Source organism: Meles meles, chromosome 10 (assembly GCF_922984935.1).
Source record: "Meles meles chromosome 10, mMelMel3.1 paternal haplotype, whole genome shotgun sequence".
NCBI lineage: Eukaryota > Metazoa > Chordata > Mammalia > Carnivora > Mustelidae > Meles > Meles meles.
In genome coordinates, this window is record NC_060075.1 from 91,883,454 (window position 1) to 91,902,257 (window position 18,804).

The 18,804-nt window shown below is 46.5% G+C and overlaps 1 protein-coding gene across 1 annotated transcript in view; it reads right to left on the bottom strand.

The window, feature by feature from the left end:
• The window catches only part of LAMB4 (laminin subunit beta 4), a 90,996-nt gene that overhangs the window by 46,570 nt on the left and 25,622 nt on the right, over positions 1 to 18,804 (bottom strand). Inside the window, exons 12-16 of the mRNA XM_046020878.1 lie at positions 17,622 to 17,701; positions 16,683 to 16,833; positions 3,507 to 3,692; positions 1,979 to 2,094; positions 1,060 to 1,180 (exon numbers count right to left, since the gene is read on the bottom strand). Of these exons, the coding sequence (XP_045876834.1) occupies positions 1,060 to 1,180; positions 1,979 to 2,094; positions 3,507 to 3,692; positions 16,683 to 16,833; positions 17,622 to 17,701 (654 nt within the window). The remainder of the gene's footprint in view (positions 1 to 1,059; positions 1,181 to 1,978; positions 2,095 to 3,506; positions 3,693 to 16,682; positions 16,834 to 17,621; positions 17,702 to 18,804) is intronic.

Sequence of the window (18,804 nt, forward strand, 5' to 3'; positions counted from 1 at the left end):
GAATGAACCTGATCCTTTCACATATTTCTAATGATCGTGAGAGTTAATGGGAGAATACTTTCCAGAAATTAATTAGACAGGCTATTTCAAGAGCCATAAACCTTGAGGCATAGGGAATGAAGGCTTCAATTTCCTCAGTGCCCAAACTCTGCCCAGGCCCTAGCCTGGCCAGCCTGCTCAGCCCTATGGGCCTGAAGTTGTGTACAGAGTGAGAGGTTTGGAAGGAATATCGGTGGCCCAACCCTATGGGGAAAGAGGTTGAAAGAAGTCATTTGAGGAAATATTATGCGCCGCTCCTAAAAATGATAAGAAGACAACATAAGGGCGCCTGGGTGCCTCAGTCATTAAGTGTGTGCCTTCGGCTCAGGTCATGATCCCGGGGTCCTGGGATTGAGCCCGCATCAGGCTCCCTGCTCCACGGGAAGCCTGCTTCTCCCTCTCGCACTCCCCCTGCTTGTGCTCCCTCTCTCGCTGTCTCTCTCTCTCTGTCAAATAAATAATAAAATCTTTAAAAGAAAATAAAGAAGACGACTATAAGAAAATGCTTAGGATATAACGGGAACTCAAAAAGTATCTGTCTACGTACTTGCATGAGCGCTCTGGTCACAACACTACACAAGCAGGAGGTACAGAGCAGAACTTACAAGACACTGACAATTCAGGTGGTAGAATTTCTGCCCAAACTTTCTGCCATGCCAGGACGCTGTAGTGGCCCAGAGCGGGGGCTCTGACGGCAGCCTCCTCACTCACTGGCCCTGTGACCCTGTGCCTCTGTTCTGTTGTCTGTAAAATGGGGACAGTGACAGCACCTTGCTCACGCAGTTGTGAAGACTAGACAACAGAGTAAGTAAAACCTTCGAAACGTGGCCGATGAGCGCTATTCGGTTCGGTAAGGTGTGCAGTTGGTATCAGGTGACGTTTACAGAGAATCAGTGATTTTTCTAATGGCACAAACCCATTTACACTTCTAAAGAAACATGTTACCAGGGAGTCTAAAAGTTGAATGATAACAGGGCTCAGCTTGGAGGGCGGCACCCTCCCTCGCTCCGTGATACTTACTGAGTCAACCAGGATGTGGGACTGAGCGTGGGACCCTCCTTCCAAAGGCCGGGAAAAATGGACATCTATGGAATATTGGACATCTGGTTCCAAACAGACGGCTGTGGGCAGCAGCACGATTCTGTAGGAAGAGAAATAAAGCAACAATTCAGTGACAAAAGTACAATTATATAACCTAAGCGGCCAGGGTATTTGGTGGTGTTCCGACCTGTACTGAAGTGGGTTTGACTGTGGGGCAGAGGCAGTCTAGACCAGCTCCGGTGGGTTGGGGGGACAGCAAATTCACCCTCAGGTTCTCTGTGTGGTTCTTGCATAGGATTGTGCCAAATAGCAATGCTTAGGGACTACTAGCCATGGGTTGTCGCGACTGCTCTGGGAAAAGGACAGAACAAATGTCCTTTAATCTACCTACCACGCTAATCCCAACAGGGTCTCTTGTTTTATTTTGCCACAAATCTCTGATGCAAAATTAGTAGCTTGCTTTTTTTTTTTTTTTTTTACCTTATAGACTCTCAGCTGTTGGGAAAACCAGCTGAATATTTGATTCTTACTCTTGTAGCATTTTAATTTCCCACCTCTCCAGGCCGTTTGGTGAATGAGAAAGGAATGTTCTAGACTGCGAATCAGGAGCTCAGGGCTAGCATCCTGGTTCTGCAGTATGTTTAGCTCCGAGACTGGGGCCGGTCTCCAAGAAGTCTCATTCTCAATTCCCTCCTCGCCCAATGAAGAGAAAGTCTCCCCAGTGAGTTGTTAGCGAGATGAAATATGATCTTAAATGTGAAGCTTAGTGTAGCCCACAGTAAGCAATAAATGTCACCGTCTCCGTTACCTCTTCTGCTTAGGTCTTCGATACAAATTACCGATAAAGGAACAAAATTCTAAGAAACCTTCCATGTTTGGGGACAGGTCCCAAGCATACCTGGAAGCCGCCGGTAAAGGGAAAGACGAAGGCCGTTGCTGTGGACTCTCGCGTGGACAGTGCTTGCTCCCTCCAAGGGGCTTAACCTGCACCTGAACAGTCCAGTCGGCTGCAGGCTAGACAGGAAGGACATAAAAAGCATGCCCTTGTGAGGACACACACACACAAAACACACCTCATGGGCAGCCCTTGGACTTGAACCCACAACTCCCAGCCCCATTGGAAAATGGAATTTGAGAGCAGAGTCTGAGAGGCTCACTCTCAGCTCTCGCTCACTGGGGTCGGAACGGAGACCTAGGTAGACCCAGGAATATTGTTTCTGGCCGTAGCTCTAGTTCCTGGGCTGGAAAAGCCCTGGTGCTCCTGATGGGCCTTGTTTTTAACCTCTGTCTCCCGGAGATTCAATTACCACACCCTGTCCCTGGATCACAGAACAAAAGTGGAAATCTGGAATCCTTCACAAACCTTGTATCCTTTTTTTCATGTTATTGCAGAAATATTATTATATAAACGTATCATCACACAGATTTTGTTATGTAATACTTGATTATTGTATTGCTAAATCTATTTATAGGTGTCTAAATATGCGTATATGTATTTATAGTATATGCTAATTCACTATAGTCTGAAAGCCATGTAATTTGGAAATGCTTTTTAAAGATGCTTTTTAAAGATGTGTCCTCTTTATGGAAAAATTAAAAAATATATATCACATTTTTAATGACTCATCCTACTGTCTAGGTCCAAGTTCACTGAAGCTCCTTGGCTATCATTTATAAGGGAGCCATAGCGACTTGTGTCATGTCAAGAGTTTCTAAGTGGATCAGCCGCTCTGGTCATACAGCACCATGAGAGTTTCCAGAACGAGGTCCCTCGAGGAACCCTGGGGTTTCTGAGACCATCCCAGCCTCAAAAAACATTTTTCAGGGGAAATGGTCGGTGGGGTTTCAGACTATCAAAGAAAAAAGATTATGCAGAGAAAAAGTTCGGGGCCACTGCTCTAGACGGGGTGTTTTTCTGATTTGGTTTCTGTTCTGCCTTAGATCTTTCTCAAAAGGCAGGGAGGTGGCAAGAGGAGCAACCTGCCATTAGCTCTTCTCTTGTTTCAGGGTCAAGTCCAAGTCCAAAATAAATGTCTCTTCTGCATGAACCTGAATCTCTGCACACAGGTTAGCTTATTGAAGTTTTAGAAAATTTTAAGGAAAAAGTCCCAGGAGGGCAGAATTCTCATTATTTTAGTTTTTTATTGTTCTTACACAAACATGCCATCACCGCTTCCTTAGATCTTGTACCTGAGATACGTAGCGTCAACTTCAGCTTCTCTCCATGGAATAAAGCATGTGTGCCTCTGGCTTACTGTGTTATTTTAATATTTTTAGGAAACTCTTTGATTTCTAATGCTCTCCAGATGTTCAATTTTTTTGCAAATCATTTTCTGTTGACCCTATCTAGCAAGACTGGAATGGAAACTCGTAGTTCCAGAATGTACTTCAGTCAGCCTCTTACCCCTGAAGAAGCAGCTGGATACCTGAGGCTCGTAGCAAAGGGCGATGGTGAAGTCCATGGGCAAGGAAATGTTGCCGACGACAAATCTCAAGCCGGCCCCAGGGAGAACTCTGGCAAATCCAGGTCCAGTCCACGTAACAGGGGTTCCAGGAACTGGTTCTCGGAAAACCACGTGAAAGGCAGGCATCTGGCCAAAAGTCACTGAGCCCTAAAATTGAAGAGGAATGCACACAGCTTTGCCTACAGTAGAGTCCTGGAAGAGCTCAGGGGAAAAAAAAGAGAAGCACATATTTCCTGATGTGTATATGATCCATCTGAGTCAAGGATAAATTATTCCAGCTAGGTCCGGAAGGCAGCTGAGGATAACGTGCTGAATCAGCAGCTTTCAGAGCATATGTTACCATATGGAATGATTGATTTGAAAGCAATGTCACTGGAAACCACTTTAAGCTTAAGTACCCCACGTGCTAATGAACTGAACAAATTCCACACTGATGACCTTGGGTTTTCTCAGATATGACTATGGGACTCTGACCAAAATATGGAGGGAAAGAAAATATTCCCAAGCTCACTTCATGGGCTTTTCCTAATTATGCACGACACTGAGAAAACCCACATGCTTTTTTTTGGGGGATATCTCTTCCATGCAAAAAAGACATGCTCCTCTATCTGCCTGGAGGCACAGAAGTATAAAACTTGTAACACACTTGATTGATTAGCCTCTCTGATGGTCTCTATCCTGGCTGTCAGCCTGGGCCATCTGGATCCTGTAGATAATACTTTAATGACTTCGCCTCTGCCTCCCCACGCTTGCAGCCTCTACCGGAACTCTGCCTCTTGTGGCTTTCTGCCCTCATCACCACCGCCGCCAATAAGTGTTTCACACTCTTTCTAACCGCCAACAGAGTCACACCCAGATTACTTCGTCTGGAGTTCAAGTTGCTCTGCGATCTACCCCAAACTCCTTTTCATCTGATAAAGGTTTATTCAGTAACAATTCAACGTCAATCCCTGCCTTAGGAACACGAAGATGAATAGGACAGAGTCCTTAGAATCTAGCATTGGAGACCGAAATGTAAATAAGAAACCATATCAGCCAGATGAGCTTTCAATGGACAGATATATGTAACATATCTGTATACCCTCACAATTGCCATAGACACTGTAGGTGTCCCTTGGGGATCCCCTTTCCCTGGTTGAAGCACCTACCCACGAGTTGCTGTGTGTATGGCTTCTAAGAGCTCACAGTCGCCTCCTTCTCCGGAGAACTGGCCTCCTATACCTCCTCCCCAAGCCCACCTCCATCCCTGGGTAGCTCGCAACCAATGGCTTCTTAATGCAAGGGTATAAAAAGCTGTGGTTTATGCTTCTGAGCTCCTTCGTGGATCAATCCAAAGTTTGTTTTACCTGAGACCACATCTTACTCTTTCCCCTTGTCTTGTTTCTGTCTTTCTCTTCTGGAGTTTTCCTGAATAGCACTTCCTTAATAAATCACATGCACCTGAATCCAGGCTTTGGCTCTGTTTCTAAGGCACTTGACCCGAGACAGTCGGCGCCTGACTGTTTACCCAGAAGCAGGCTCCTAGACGCACTTTGGGAGGAGGATGGTTTTGGGGTCAGCTGGCGATGAGGACCCCAGTGTGTAACTTGTACGATGATCCCTGGAACGTGGTTAGCAGAGCAATTGCTAAAGCTGTCACCTGTGCAGAACTGGGACAAGAGAAAGGGGGAAGCGGGGCACCCACTGGGTATTTCTGGCGCTGAGAGACATAGGGGAGCAGTAATTATCAGGACTGTGGACTGCAGCCATAGGAGGTAGTTGGTGAATGCCACTGATGCTTGGATGAGAGAAGATGATGGGTTCAGGGCAGTCATTCACTAATTCAAAGCCTAGTGTGAGGATCAGAGGGTCCTGCCTCCTTGGAGGTCTTTAAAGATTCCTCTCCTTTAGTTAGGTGACAGGAAGAGCTGAAGACCAAGCACGGGACTTCATTGTAGGACTTGCAGAACTTCAGAAAAGCCTGAATTCTCTGCCTCAATAAGTCACCTATGCTGAAGTCAGGTCCCTCACAGGGAAGAAGAGGGCTTTAAAGACACGGGTGATGCACACGAAAACCTTGAACCCTGAGGTTCTCCTAAACACCCTCTGACTATAGAAATAATCCACTCACCCTTACTGGAAAATAGAGTCCCTCCACTCCACCCCAGCCATTGAGGACAATGTAGAAACTTCAAATGATGCAGGTGCCTTGGAAGAAAATGTGCACCTTCCCCCGGACCTACCTATACTACCCCTCCTGACCACCTGCCTGAGCATTAGGGTCAAGTTTCAGCATGATCTGACTGGGAAAGGGCTGGATCTCTGAGAGGGACTGGCTAACATACACCAGTAGCAACTGGGAAAGAATGGTTGGCTATGGATCCTGAGGTTGTTAGAGCAGGGAGGCAGAATATGAAACTGGATAAAGAGAGTATGTGGACTTGGGGTCACTAGTCATGCAGGATTTAATTAGCCTCGCAAGAGCCCTGGGGCCTTGAGGGAGGGATCCAATATATTGCTGGAGCAGCTCTTGGAAGCTTGGCAAAAGCTGTGGCTCTCAGGAAAGGAAGCAGAGGTTCCAGAAGAGCTGTAGCAGGCTCTGGAGGAAGGGATACAAGGCTCAGAGTAGCAGCCATGCTAGAATGGATCTAAAATGCAAGACCGAAAAACACACCCATTAATTACATTTCTTGAAGGCCTAGGGAACACGCCGTATATCAGGACAGTAAGCCATGAACTGGTGAGTAGGGCACCAGCATCCCTGAAGAGCTGAGTGTTGAGTATCCTCGGTAGGCTGGTGGGATTCATCATTACAGAACTGAGCTCCTTAGTGTCACTGCAAAGGACAGGACCACAGACTATTAAAGGCTGGGTATGTCTTAACTCTCAAAAGCACGATGGGTACAATTATGAAAGTGAGCAGCAAGGGTTAGAGGAGGAGGCAAGAGGCTTGACCCATAGGAATTTTCTATGCAGATGATTAATAGAACATGGTATTCCTAGGAGCAAGGTAGATGAGCAGACAACAAAGCTTTATATATGTAATCAAAAGTGATCCAGTATGAATTAGTGAAAGGCTGAGGTCAGCTGCCCTCATGGAAAGACATGATGCTTTGTCAAGTTCCTAGATCTGAGCCACTTCTCGGATCCAGAACCTGGTGACCAAAAAGAGGCCAGGTCCCCATGAAGAAAGACTCTTCAAAACCCAGGCAAGTATAAACCATGTACCCAGCCATCATGGTCCCCTTGTTAGAAGAGGGGCATATAAGGGTCAGGTAATATATGGAGTCCTGGCCTAAGTTCTTTTTGCAGTGGATTCACTGGTACTGAACCACCCATTGATTGTTTCCTCCAATTCCTGAGTATGTAATTGGCATAGACCTGCTCAGCAGTGGACACTGACTCTTTAACTTGAAAGGTAACAGAAGAGCTCTTACAGTAGGAAATGCCAAGTAGTATCTTCTGAGGTGCCCATCCTCCTCCACTTTCTTCCCACCAAGCCAATATAGTAAACAAAAAACAATATTGCAAATCAGTGGCATCCTCAAAGTGTCACTGAGGACTCAGTGGTGTTTCCCATCATATCCTCATTACAAATTCAATACAAACCTAACCAGCGTAGTCTCACTTGTATCTTTACCAGAGCAGTTGAATACCACCTTCGTATATGATATACAGCTATTCAAATGCAAAATGTGTTCTTCTCCATCCCCATACAGAAGGAGGAACAAAGCAATTTGTATTGACTTGGGGTGAGCAGTAGCGTGTATTCAGTCTTGCCCCAAGGCTGTTCACTCTCTGTAATAGTATAGCCCCAAAGGTTTTGAATCATCCAGATATTCCACAAGATATTACAGAAATTTCCTATATTAAAGGATATAGTTGGGTGAAGATGAGTCTTCATCTCATCTTCATGAAGATGAAGTTGGGTCCCTTGGTCCAAGGTGATGTTACGTGGTCTCCCATAGAGAGAAATCTGACAGTCTATGCCCTTGGTTGGTACCCTCTCTGAGGGCTCACAGAGTGTCTGATCCACCAGTGAGGGAAAGCAGAACACTTCCTCGGCTCAAGGGACTCACTTCACAGCAAAAGAAATAGAGCAGTGGCCTTCTGACTTTGAGATCCACAAGGATCCTACACAAACCTAACCTTCCAGAAGATTCTAATCTCAGGTCGGTTTGGAATGGGGGGTCTCTTAAAGCTGCATCAGCTCAGCTAGCTTGGAAGTGACACCCGGTGAGGCAGAATAGTATTCTTCTGGAGTTTGTTTACTCCTTAGAATGAAGTCTTTTATGTAATGCTGTGTTCCCAAAAGGCAGAAAACATGGGTTTGGAAATCAAGTAGGAGTAGCCAAGTTCACTGTCACTGATGGTGATCATGGGAATTTGGGCTTCTTGTGCTTACAACTTTAGGCTCTGTGGGTCTCCACATCTTGATTCTTGGGCAGGAACAAAGAGCTCCACTAAACTTAAAGCTACAGCTGCTGCCTAGTCACTCAGGACCCTCGTGCCAGTTGGCTAGGAGGCCTGGAAGAAATGACCATCAGTGGAAGGGCTGATGCTGTATAATCAGGACGTGAGGAATATCATGGCACTGAGGTGGCCCACTAAGACACCCTTGGTGCTGTCCTACATGTAGCCTGATGAGACTGTAGAAACCAGGGGCTCAGCCCCTGGAGGGATGAGAGTCTAGGTCATCCTACCCTAACAGACGTGCTAGTTGAGGATGAGGGGACTCTTGAATGGGTGTCAAGAAGGGCAGAAGATAGAGAGTATCAGTTACAACCTTGGGACCAACTGTCACAGCTGAAGGCTGCAGTTTGTCCCACTAGTCTCCTTTTATAACTCTTTCCAGAAACAGTGAGCAGTGAGAATCCTGGGGAACCCATGCTTACATGGAAGGAACTTAATGGAAGAAGCAAATGAGCATGGTCAGCTTCATGGGCATGCAATGTGTGTACTTGCAGAGGGTCCCATGCTCCAAAGGCCCGGGGTTTGGTTTCATGTTCTGCTGCCACCATCTTGAGATCATAATTTTATCTTTGAAGTTGTTAGTGAATGAAGTCTCTTGGGATAATGGAGGGCACATGTGAGTGGAAGAGATGTGCCCACTATGGGCTTGCTTGCTTGCTCCCATTTGCAAGGCCCTCACACGATGCCAGTGAGCATAGCACTCAAGTGGACCTACTATGTGCATGTGTTCAGTAAGACTAAGAGAGCGTACAAGGCAAGTGTGTTACATTTATGACTGAGTAAGCAGGGTGCTGACAGCTCCAAGAAGCCAGGCTTTCCGTTCCAGCCAGAGCTTGCTTTGAAAGCAGAAAGAAGGCAAAGGCATTTGAAGAAAGCCATTATTCACGTGGCTTCCCTGTATCAGCCAGCAGCTTACAACGAAGGATGACTAGAAGGAATAAAAGATAAGATGACTCCTGGGTGCCCATCTTGCAGTCCTGCCTTACTCACCAGCACGCTGAATGTAGGGAGTGTGGGTATGGGTACGACACAAACTGAGACGTGAAATGAAAACTAAGTTGAATCGGTTTTGTGCAGCCCTCCACTGTTCTGGAGAGAACCAGCTAGAGATGCCTATGTGACCGCAAACTTGCAATCTCGGGGACTACACAGGAGCCAAATGCTCTCATGTTTGCAGTGAAAACTGGCATTGCATGACACAAAGATGAATGGTACAATTCAGGCTAATAATTTAACTTCTACGTATTTCTTTTCCTCAAGTGACATTAAACAACAAATAAAAAACCACTAACAAGTCACGAGAGAAGGACTACGGAAGAAACTAAGAAGCTAGATATTTCAGCACCTTCAGTATTCTTTTCCCCTGATTTCTGAACACAGGGCTCCGCTCGGGGATCTGAGCACTGCCCTTTGCAGGGCCTCCTTCTCCAGCCACAGCGGCTGTGACTGCTGGCTGCTGTCCCACACTGCTCCCTCCTCTTGAGAACTGCCCTTGGGTGGGAGCCCCCTCCCCAAGGAGGTCGCCTGAATCTGCACTGGCAGGCCTCAACCACGGCCGACTGAAGAACACCGCTCGCCTGCCCTTGGGCCTCAGTGGGGGATAATTTTGTTGTGCCGTGTATGCTTCTGACCTTGCGCGGGTCCGGGCCAAGGCTAGACTCTACCCTAGACTCGTCCTTGCCTTGCTTTCCCCTCCCTGGCCTCCTGTCCTTGCTCTGCTACAGGCTTCTCCTGATGAGTGTCCCCCCAGTAATGCATGCACACCCTAATCTCTACTGTCATATCTGTTTCTGGGGGACCCAACCCAAGACAGTGACTCAGTCCCCATGTCCACATGTATAGAAAATGGAAATAAAATTTTCACACAAAAATATGCCCTTGTTTTGTATTCTTCTGTTGCATCAAGCTGGCCCAGCCAATTGATTTCATAACCCACTTACTAATCGATGGAAATTCCGGTTTTAAAATGACTGATCTGCGGGACCCCAGAGATGGAAACAAGGAACTGTGTCCAGATGGCGGGACATGGTAGGGAATGTCAGAGGAAGATAGATCCGTGTTGGGTCTTCAGGGATGAGAAGTTTTACAAATCAGTCATACAGAAGTGGTCATTTCAGGGGAGGCAAGGAGCCACTGTTTCCCACTCTCCTCTTTCAGTTGGACTCAGAATGAGAAGCCCAGAGAGTCCTTGAAGGCTCCATGGGCAAGTGGTGTGGGAACAGAAACAAGAGAAAGAGCGAGTCCGCCATACTGGTGTGTGGACCCAGGAGGAAGAACCCCAGCCAGGAAGCCTTCTCTGCTCCTCTCAGCTGGAGGGGCTCCCTTTAATCCTGAGTCCCTATCACTTATGGGCACTTCTTAGCTGGTGCTCCTCCTACCCGCCACCATTAACTGTTTGTGTACATGGCTCATTTCTACAACAACAATGTCCACATAGTTTTGTTATGGATCCAAGCATTTCATTCCCTCAAGGAGGTCTCTTATCTGTAAGGAACTGCCTCAGGTCCAGATTCATGAACAAGACAGCCAGCGGCTGATTTCACTTGCTTTCCAACACATGCACTCATGTACATGCACTCATGTACATGCACACGGGAATGTTCAGTAAGCAAAGAATGAATGAATGAATGGGTCTCAAGCACTCCCAACTTCCGCTAATACAGTTGGATGGCTACAAGGTCCTCAGGTCTCCTCGGGCCTTCAATGAAGCCATTGGAGGGGGTCCTGTGGAGTGCGGGATGGATGCCGTGACCAAATCCCATGGCCTCAGATTCCAGGGCACAGCCATACACCAGCCCCAGGGATATCCACATGTCCTTTACCCTCCAACAAGGGGGAAAACTATTCCTCAGTACCGTACCTTTCCTTACTAAAATGCCAAGAAATTATGAGTTCACAATACCCGACTCTCTGACTCCAGAATCCAGCTTTCCAGAAACTTCTGTCTTGAAAGTAATAAAGCTACTGAAGTTTGGCCCAGAGGCTCTAATTACTTTGAGCTGGGGTCCTCCTTTCCTCCATCCCCTCCTGGAGGATACGGGGAGCTCACGAGGCCTGAGCACTTAGCTGGGCCCCACCTGGTTCTGAGCACGGTACCGGGTCATTCGCTCAACAGCGGGACAGACAACAGCCATGAAGAAATGGATTCCCTCGCTCTGCTCGTCAGCACGTACACTCTGCTTCTGATTGCTCCTCAGTATTATACTGCCCTTGTCAACTGTGAAATCGCTCCCTTGTTGCTGGAAATACACATCACATGTAGGCAACGCTGTTGCCAATACCTTAACAAGAAAAGAAATGACAGTGTAAGCAACCGACAAAAGTTCCCATTATGGGGCGCCTGGGTGGCTCAGTGGGTTAAAGCCTCTGCCTTCGGCTCAGGTCATGATCTCAGGGTCCTAGGATCGAGCCCCGCATCGGGCTCTCTGCTCCGCAGGGAGCCTGCTTCCTCCTCTCTCTCTGCCTGCCTCTCTGCCTAGTTGTGATTTCTCTCTGTTAAATAAATAAAATATTAAAAAAAAAAAAAAGTTCCCATTATACCACAGGGCGAGAGTTTCAGATGAAGCGATAACCTGAAGGTAATCCTGATTCTCATTTCATAGCTTCAGGAAGGAGCCATGAGGCTGTTTATACTTTTCTGTTCCTCTACAAACATGGGAAATTTTTGGTAGTCTGATGAGCACGTGTTGGGTTTTCTTTTTAAAAGATGCTGTGTCCTATTGACATTCGAGACTGGGGAAACATTTACTCTTATTCATTAGTTCTACGGTGTGGGAAAAAAAGCACAAATGCCGTCTTAATATGAAATCTCAGGAAGAAAGTTGTAGAAAATCCACAACAGGCATGGTGGCGAGACCCAGACTCATTAGCTTATTGTCTCTCTGGCCACTCCCTAGACCCATTCCTGGGAGTTCTCACAGTTTGTGGGATTTGGCCTTTTGGGTTCCCATGAGAGGTTCAAGCAGGAGAGCCAAATCCCCGCAGCCAAACGGAGGCAGAGGAACTGCATTCATGCCGCTCCAGTTTCCTTAAGACCCTGGCCTCGCGGGCTTCTCTTTGCTACATGTCCTCGGTGGTGACCCAGTCAGAATCTCCATGGGGCGCCTGGGTGGCTCAGTGGGTTAAAGCCTCTGCCTTCGGCTCAGGTCATGATCTCAGGGTCCTGGGATCGAGCCCCGCATCGGGCTCCCTGCTCAGCAGGGGGACTGCTTCCCCCTCTCTTCTCTGCCTGCCTCTCTGCCTGCTTGTGATCTCTGTCTGTCAAATAAATAAATAAAATCTTAAAAAAAAAAAAAAAAGAATCTCCAGCGGCTCGGTTCCGGATTGCTGCTGGACTCTGGACATGCGTGTTTCCTTGGCTGATATTTTGTTGTTGCTGTTACTACCATGATTTTTAATTTCACAGGTTCCCTGGTTGTTTTCGTAATTGTGCAGTCCTAGGCTCAGCTGTGGCCTGCTTCCAGAACTCTCTTACTCTAGTGTTTACTGCTCTGACTCTCAGCCACACTCTGACCAGCTGCCTGACCTCTGTGATGAGGACCCTTGGACAGGCTATGCTGGATTATGTCAATTTGTCCCCCTCTTTGTGTTTTTTTTTGTTTTTTGTTTTTTTCCCCCCTTACCAATTGAGTTCATCATGTAACACAAAATTAGAGACTATTTTATTAATTTCATACAGATTGTATAGTATAGAATTAGCCTTATACTGTATTAAATTCTACACTATGCTAAATTCAAGCAATATTAACTTTCTGTGACCACAGATCATCTCTATAAGAAAACAGACCAGTGTTTCCCCAACTGTCTACGAATCACCTAGTTCTCTCTGAACACAAAGAGGTGATTCAGTAGCTGTGGGGTGAGGCTTAAGATTCTCCAAATTCAGTGAACTCACAGGTGATGCCAACCTTGTTGGTCTACAGATGACATTTTGCGTTGTAAGGATGTTGCCATCAACTGAATATTTGTGTCCCTGCAGAATCCATATATAGAAGCCTATTCCCCAAGGCGATGGTATTTAAAGGGGGGGGGGCTTTGCAAGGTGATTGGGTCAAGAGAGCATATCCTCATGAAGAGGATTAGTGCCCTTATGAAAGAAACCCCAGAGAGCTCCTTTGCACCTTCTGCCTGTGCAAAGACTCAGTAAGAAGATGGCGGAAAATGAACTAGGAAGCGGGTTCTTGCCAGACACAAATCTGCTGGAGCCTTGCTCTTGGACTTCCCAGCTTCTAGGGCTGGGAGAAGTAAATTGATGCTGTTTATAAGCCACCCAGTCTATGGTGATTTTGTTTCAGCAGCCTGGGTAAGTTAAGATACACACATACACATACGCACACTGTCTAAAGACCCAACAAGAAAAGTTAATCGTCATTTTTTGTTCCCCAGAGTGTTTCAACAACTATTTGTAAGTTGTGGACTTGGAGTCACACCCTTTCATGTGTCCATCATCCTTTCTCTTCTCTCTGCTACCTATTAACTTGGACCCTTCCTAATTCCTGCCGGACTACAGCAGTCCACCCTCCCTCCAGCCCAGGCCCCCTTGTACAAGACAGCACCGACAGGAAAACCTAGGACAGTCTTCCTCAGATCAGTCCCTTGCTCAGAAAGCTTCAGTGAGTTTTCATTGCCCAGAGAATAAAATATAGTTTCTCTAATAAGAGAATCTAATGTTCTTTTCCAATACTTCTTCCCCGTACAAACTTCCTGTTCCGTGAATGCACCTGCCCGGTCTCTCCTGTGAGCCCTTACTTACAACTTATCCTGGCTGGACTGTCTTTTCATCAAGGCCACCAACTGAAACGTTTCTTGTTATCAAGTCTCAGGCCATATTATTCTACCTGTGCATTAGACCTGCTCATAAAGGATCACTCACTCTGAAATCCTAACACATTGCACGGAGCAACTCTCCTTGTCGTATGGGAAGCTGCCTAGAAATTAAACATGCCCACGCTTAGGTTGTTTGGAAAGTTAAATTAGATAATGCATGTGAAGTGCAAAGCACAAGGCACTAATGAAATGGAAATTTGTGGGGTTTTAAAAAAAATTTTTAAAGTAAACTCTACTCCTGACCCCAAGATCAAGAGTCACGCGCTCTACCAACTGAGCCAGCCAGGGGCCCGTGGAAGTTTTCTTTGTCCCAAGAGCAACAGCATAGTAAGCACACAATGCATAATTGTTACATGAATGCATGAATAATTCATATCTAACTTAAATCCTTTCTGCCACAATTACGGATCGTGTTTTTAGTGGAGAGGAAATTATTCATGATGCTATTTTTTAAACATTTAACATCAGTTCCACCATGAATTTACTCTCCTTTGTCTTACAGAGGACTTTCCAACTCTTTAAGCAATATTCTGGCTCTTTAGGCCTGTTCTATAGCCTTGATTTTTTTCTTTTTCCTTAAAGCCATGGAGAGAGGAGTAAGGCTTCATGTCCGAAGCTAGTCTCAGTTCAGAGCTACGTCCCCACAGGTTATGATCCCATTTAATGGCTTGTCAGCACCCCCCACGTGATGCACGGGGAATAAATGGTCAGTATCAGTCCGTCTACACTAGATAATTACATCTGCTTTGTGTTTTCTTATCTGAAACGATGGGAACAATTGTATTTATAGTTGCGCAGGAAAGACACCACTGTGTGTCCCGTCTACTGTTTCACTGTTAGTTACCACGTTCACAATGCTTGACACCAACGTGCGAGTTTATTCCCACACCCACCAAGTCTCTGACACCAGTTGGGTGTCCTATAATTTAATTCAGTCTTGACACCATCTCCCTGGATTTAGCGTCAGATGCCACAGGTTAAGGTCTCGGTCCCACTAGACTGTCCCACCCTCCTTCAGAAGCCGGCAGAAAATCCAGGTTGTTACTGGGACTTCGGACCAACCAGCTATAAAGTGGGATTCCCATGACCCCCTCCTAGAGCTTGATAACTTGCTAGAGTCGCTAACAAAACTCAGGGGAACGCTTATGTTCAGCAGTTTATCATACAATAAAGGATCCTATAAAGGATACAGATAAACAGCCAGAGGAAGAGATACACAGAGCAAGGACCAGACTGGGAGGTTCTGGAAGCAGGAGCTTTGGGCCCTGGAGGCGGGGTGCACCAGCCTCCTGGCACATGGATGTGCTCACCAACCTGCACACACTCTGAATGCCATACTTGGGAGATTTTTATGGAAGCTTTATCACACAGGCATGATCAATCATTAACTCCGTCTCTAGTCCCTCTCCCCTTCCCAGAGAGTGGGTGAGGGTTGGGGCTGAACATTCCCAGCTCCTAATCATGGCTGGTTCTTTCTGGTGGCCAGCCCCTATCCCCAAGCCCATCGAGAGTCACCTGATTAGAACAAAGGACACTCCTATCATCCAGGAAATTCCAAAGGATTTAGGAGCCCTTTGTCAGAAGCCAGGGTCAAAGACCAAATATTAGAACAAAAGGTGTTCCTAGCGCTCTTATCACTCAAGAAAGTACATGGGTTTTAGGAGCTCTGTGCCAAGAACCAGGGGTAGGGACTCACACATATTTTCTATTACTTTACAGTAGTTACAGCCTAACTATAAATACCAATATTACTTTCCCAAAGGTTTTTTTTTCTTCAGTCACCATCATAAAGACAAAATTAAAAACTGCGAAGAATGCGGACATAGAATTGTTTCGCTTTATTCTCCCCACCACAGCTGTAAGTCTAAGTAGAGACAGTAAAAGCCTCCTGTCCCCACCCCAAATCTAGTCAGTAAAAGGGAATATTCCACGCCTCATAAGGGGCATTTTCATCCCTCCCACCACAGTGTCCAGATAAAGAGATCGCAAGAAATGGCTTCATCGCTGGAACCTGGATGAGTTCCCGTTTCCTCTCCAAATCCCCTCTTCCAAACCGACCTTCACATGCTTTCTCTCCTTGAGACCTTCACCTCGCATTACCTTTTCCCTTGTCACATTCCTGCCTGCCTGTGGCCGGAGTCACGTGCTTGAGAATGTCACAGGAGTCTAACTGGGATTTTCTCTAATCATTCCACATGTGTGTGTCTGCTCCTCGAATGAGACTTTTAGGAAAATATGTTTAGGGAAAAGACCCCACAGGACTGGGCCTTGTAGGAAAGGAAGTAGCGTGCCAAGTGACGTTTGCAATCACACACTCCAGTGAATATGGCTGCCTTCAGCGAGGACTGCTAAGCTGAGACTGGCTTCAGGAGCCCAGAGAACACAGTGTCCTCGTCTGTTAGGCACCTTACTCACTCATTCATTAGAGTCTGTGATGTTCCTACCATGGGTCGGGAACTGTGGTCAGCACTAGGGCAACAGTGGTGAATGCGACGCACATCTATCCTTCCCACTCACGGTCTACAGTGCCATGGGGAAGGCAGACAAGTAGATGCTCAATAAACACATCCTATCTGATGGGCACGCCGAAAGAGCAAAACTGAAATCACAACTTAATCCAATTCCCACTTACGTGCCAGGCTCTGCGCTAGAACTGGACTACGGAGATTAAATAAAATGCAGACTCTGCCCTCAAGAGTTTCTATCATCTTCGTTCTATGATAAATTCAACTCTACTCCGATCTGCACATGTGGGCAAAACCATTCTTTTCAACCTTACCCGTGATCTCAAGGGTGTTGTATGTATGGACTGACACGACATCAGACCAAATCTGTAAGGCGACTAGATGAAATACGAACCAGAGGCGTGAGTCCTTCCAGTGGGGTGGCCTCCTCTGCCTCGTAGAGATAGAAATTCAAAGGAGCAAAGAAGTAGCCAGGGGCCGGTTCCGTGCAGCGACGGCCGGTGATGTGCGGGCGGCATTCACACTGTCCATCCTTGGGGGAGCACCTGGGGAAGACCAAATCCATCAGGCACAAATGTTGCGGGGGGAGCGGGCAGGTACAAAATGAAGGCAGGGGGTGCTGAGCTCAAAGTTCTCTGAATTTGGACCCACTCTTTGAATCGATCAATCAGTCATCTTGACGAGGAAGTTAGGAGGCCATGGGCTCCATGTGTCTGGTCTTGAAAAGCCAATCCAGATCTATGAAACCCAAGCAGCTACTTCTTTCCTCAGATTCTGCTCTAATGACTGCAAAAAGGGGGCGCCTGGGTGGCTCACTGGGTTAAAAGCCTCTGCCTTCGGCTCAGGTCATGATCCCAGGGTCCTGGGATCGAGCCCCACATCCGGCTCTCTGCTCTGTGGGGAGCCTGCTTCCTCCTCTCTCTCTGCCTGCCTCTCTGCCTAGTTGTGATTTCTCTCCGTCAAATAAATAAAATATTTAAAAAAAAAGAATTAAAAAAAAAAAGACTGCAAAAAGGAGTGTAGGACCTCTCTTTACAGGGTAGCAAAAAGTTGGTGTTTTAGGCAGGTCAAGTCACACAAGGCATCCATCCTCCCACCTCCTGGGATATCCAGGGAGTAGAACTGTTTCTTTCTTCCTTAGGAATATTTCAAGCAAAATAAATCAACTGGGCTGTAGCACATGCTTCAAGATCATCGCCTTTCAACGCCCTCTGCTTGTCGAGGAATAAAGTCCATTCCTGATGACTACGAGCAGATCGGGATAAAATATGCTTTTACGTGGAAATGTGAGTGAGGACTGTGGGCACAGAACACTGATGTTCATTTGACTTACACGTTGGAATAAGCACCTCCAATGTCGCAGTCGCAGGGAGAACAGCCGTGGAGGCCATCTTCCAGTCCCCAGTATCCAGCCTACAAGGAGAAAATGCTCAGCCAATTCTATCTGAAGTGTCATATTAAAACCAGTCCATGTCTGTTGACTTACGTCAAACAGCCACACGGCTTGGGCAATCACCCAGCCTCTCCTGCCTGCACACTTGGTAATGATCTTGGAGGACACGTATCTCCCATTTCTGGGACTTGAAAGGAGGGGGACCGGCGGGTTGTCTGCGGATGACTCCGAGCTCAGATGTGGCGGAAACCACGGGGTCCTCTAGCAGTACTAATTTCAGACCAGTCTGGGGAGAAGGGCTTTAGCTGATTTGCAACTGCTTTTGTAAAACCAATAGGTTCCCTTACCACAAAATCATTGGGGATTTTTACCTCTACAATCCTAAAATGTTTGAGGGTAAAAAAAATTCAATCAAGCTGCTTTTGAGATCTTAGATGAATATCATAGTTTAGTAGGCTCACTTGTTTATAAATAAGTCATTTTGGCACAGTAAACTCTATGTGAGAGAGTCAGCTCTGTTCGAGACTTTTTTTCATCATTGCAACATCCTGACCTTTATTCAATATAAGCAGCTGGTGAGATACAAACAACCAGTTCTTAAATCTGATAACATTTACTATTAAATGCTCAAATAAAAAAAAAACAACCAAACTCTCCCCTCAGATCTCCAGTTAACACGCTGAGACAAAATTAAGTTCTTAATAACAGGTAGTATGGATACACCTTTTTTTTTTCCACTAGCTTGCTACAACGTTATGCCTGATTTTACTCAAAAAGATTTATTTTAAACATTAAAAGTTCACATAACTTGTTACAAAACACAGGACAGGACTCTTGATATTTTTCCCAAAACTAAACGTCAGTTCAGGCAAAAACAACCAGCCTTTCTCAGGATGTGGTTGTGAAAACTCCCCGGTCCAGGCATGCTGGCGTGGGGGATGGGGAGCGGGGGAATGGGGAGCAGGTGAGGGGGAGGGGCCTGGGCGCAGGTCTCTGGCGCCACCGGACACAGGAGGAAGTGGGACACCTGCTGGAGGCGTGGGCTCAGCCACCATGGACAAGCCCCCACGGGTGGCCCTGCCCAGTTATTTTCCTGCTTCCTTCTCTGTCTTGTCCCCACGTG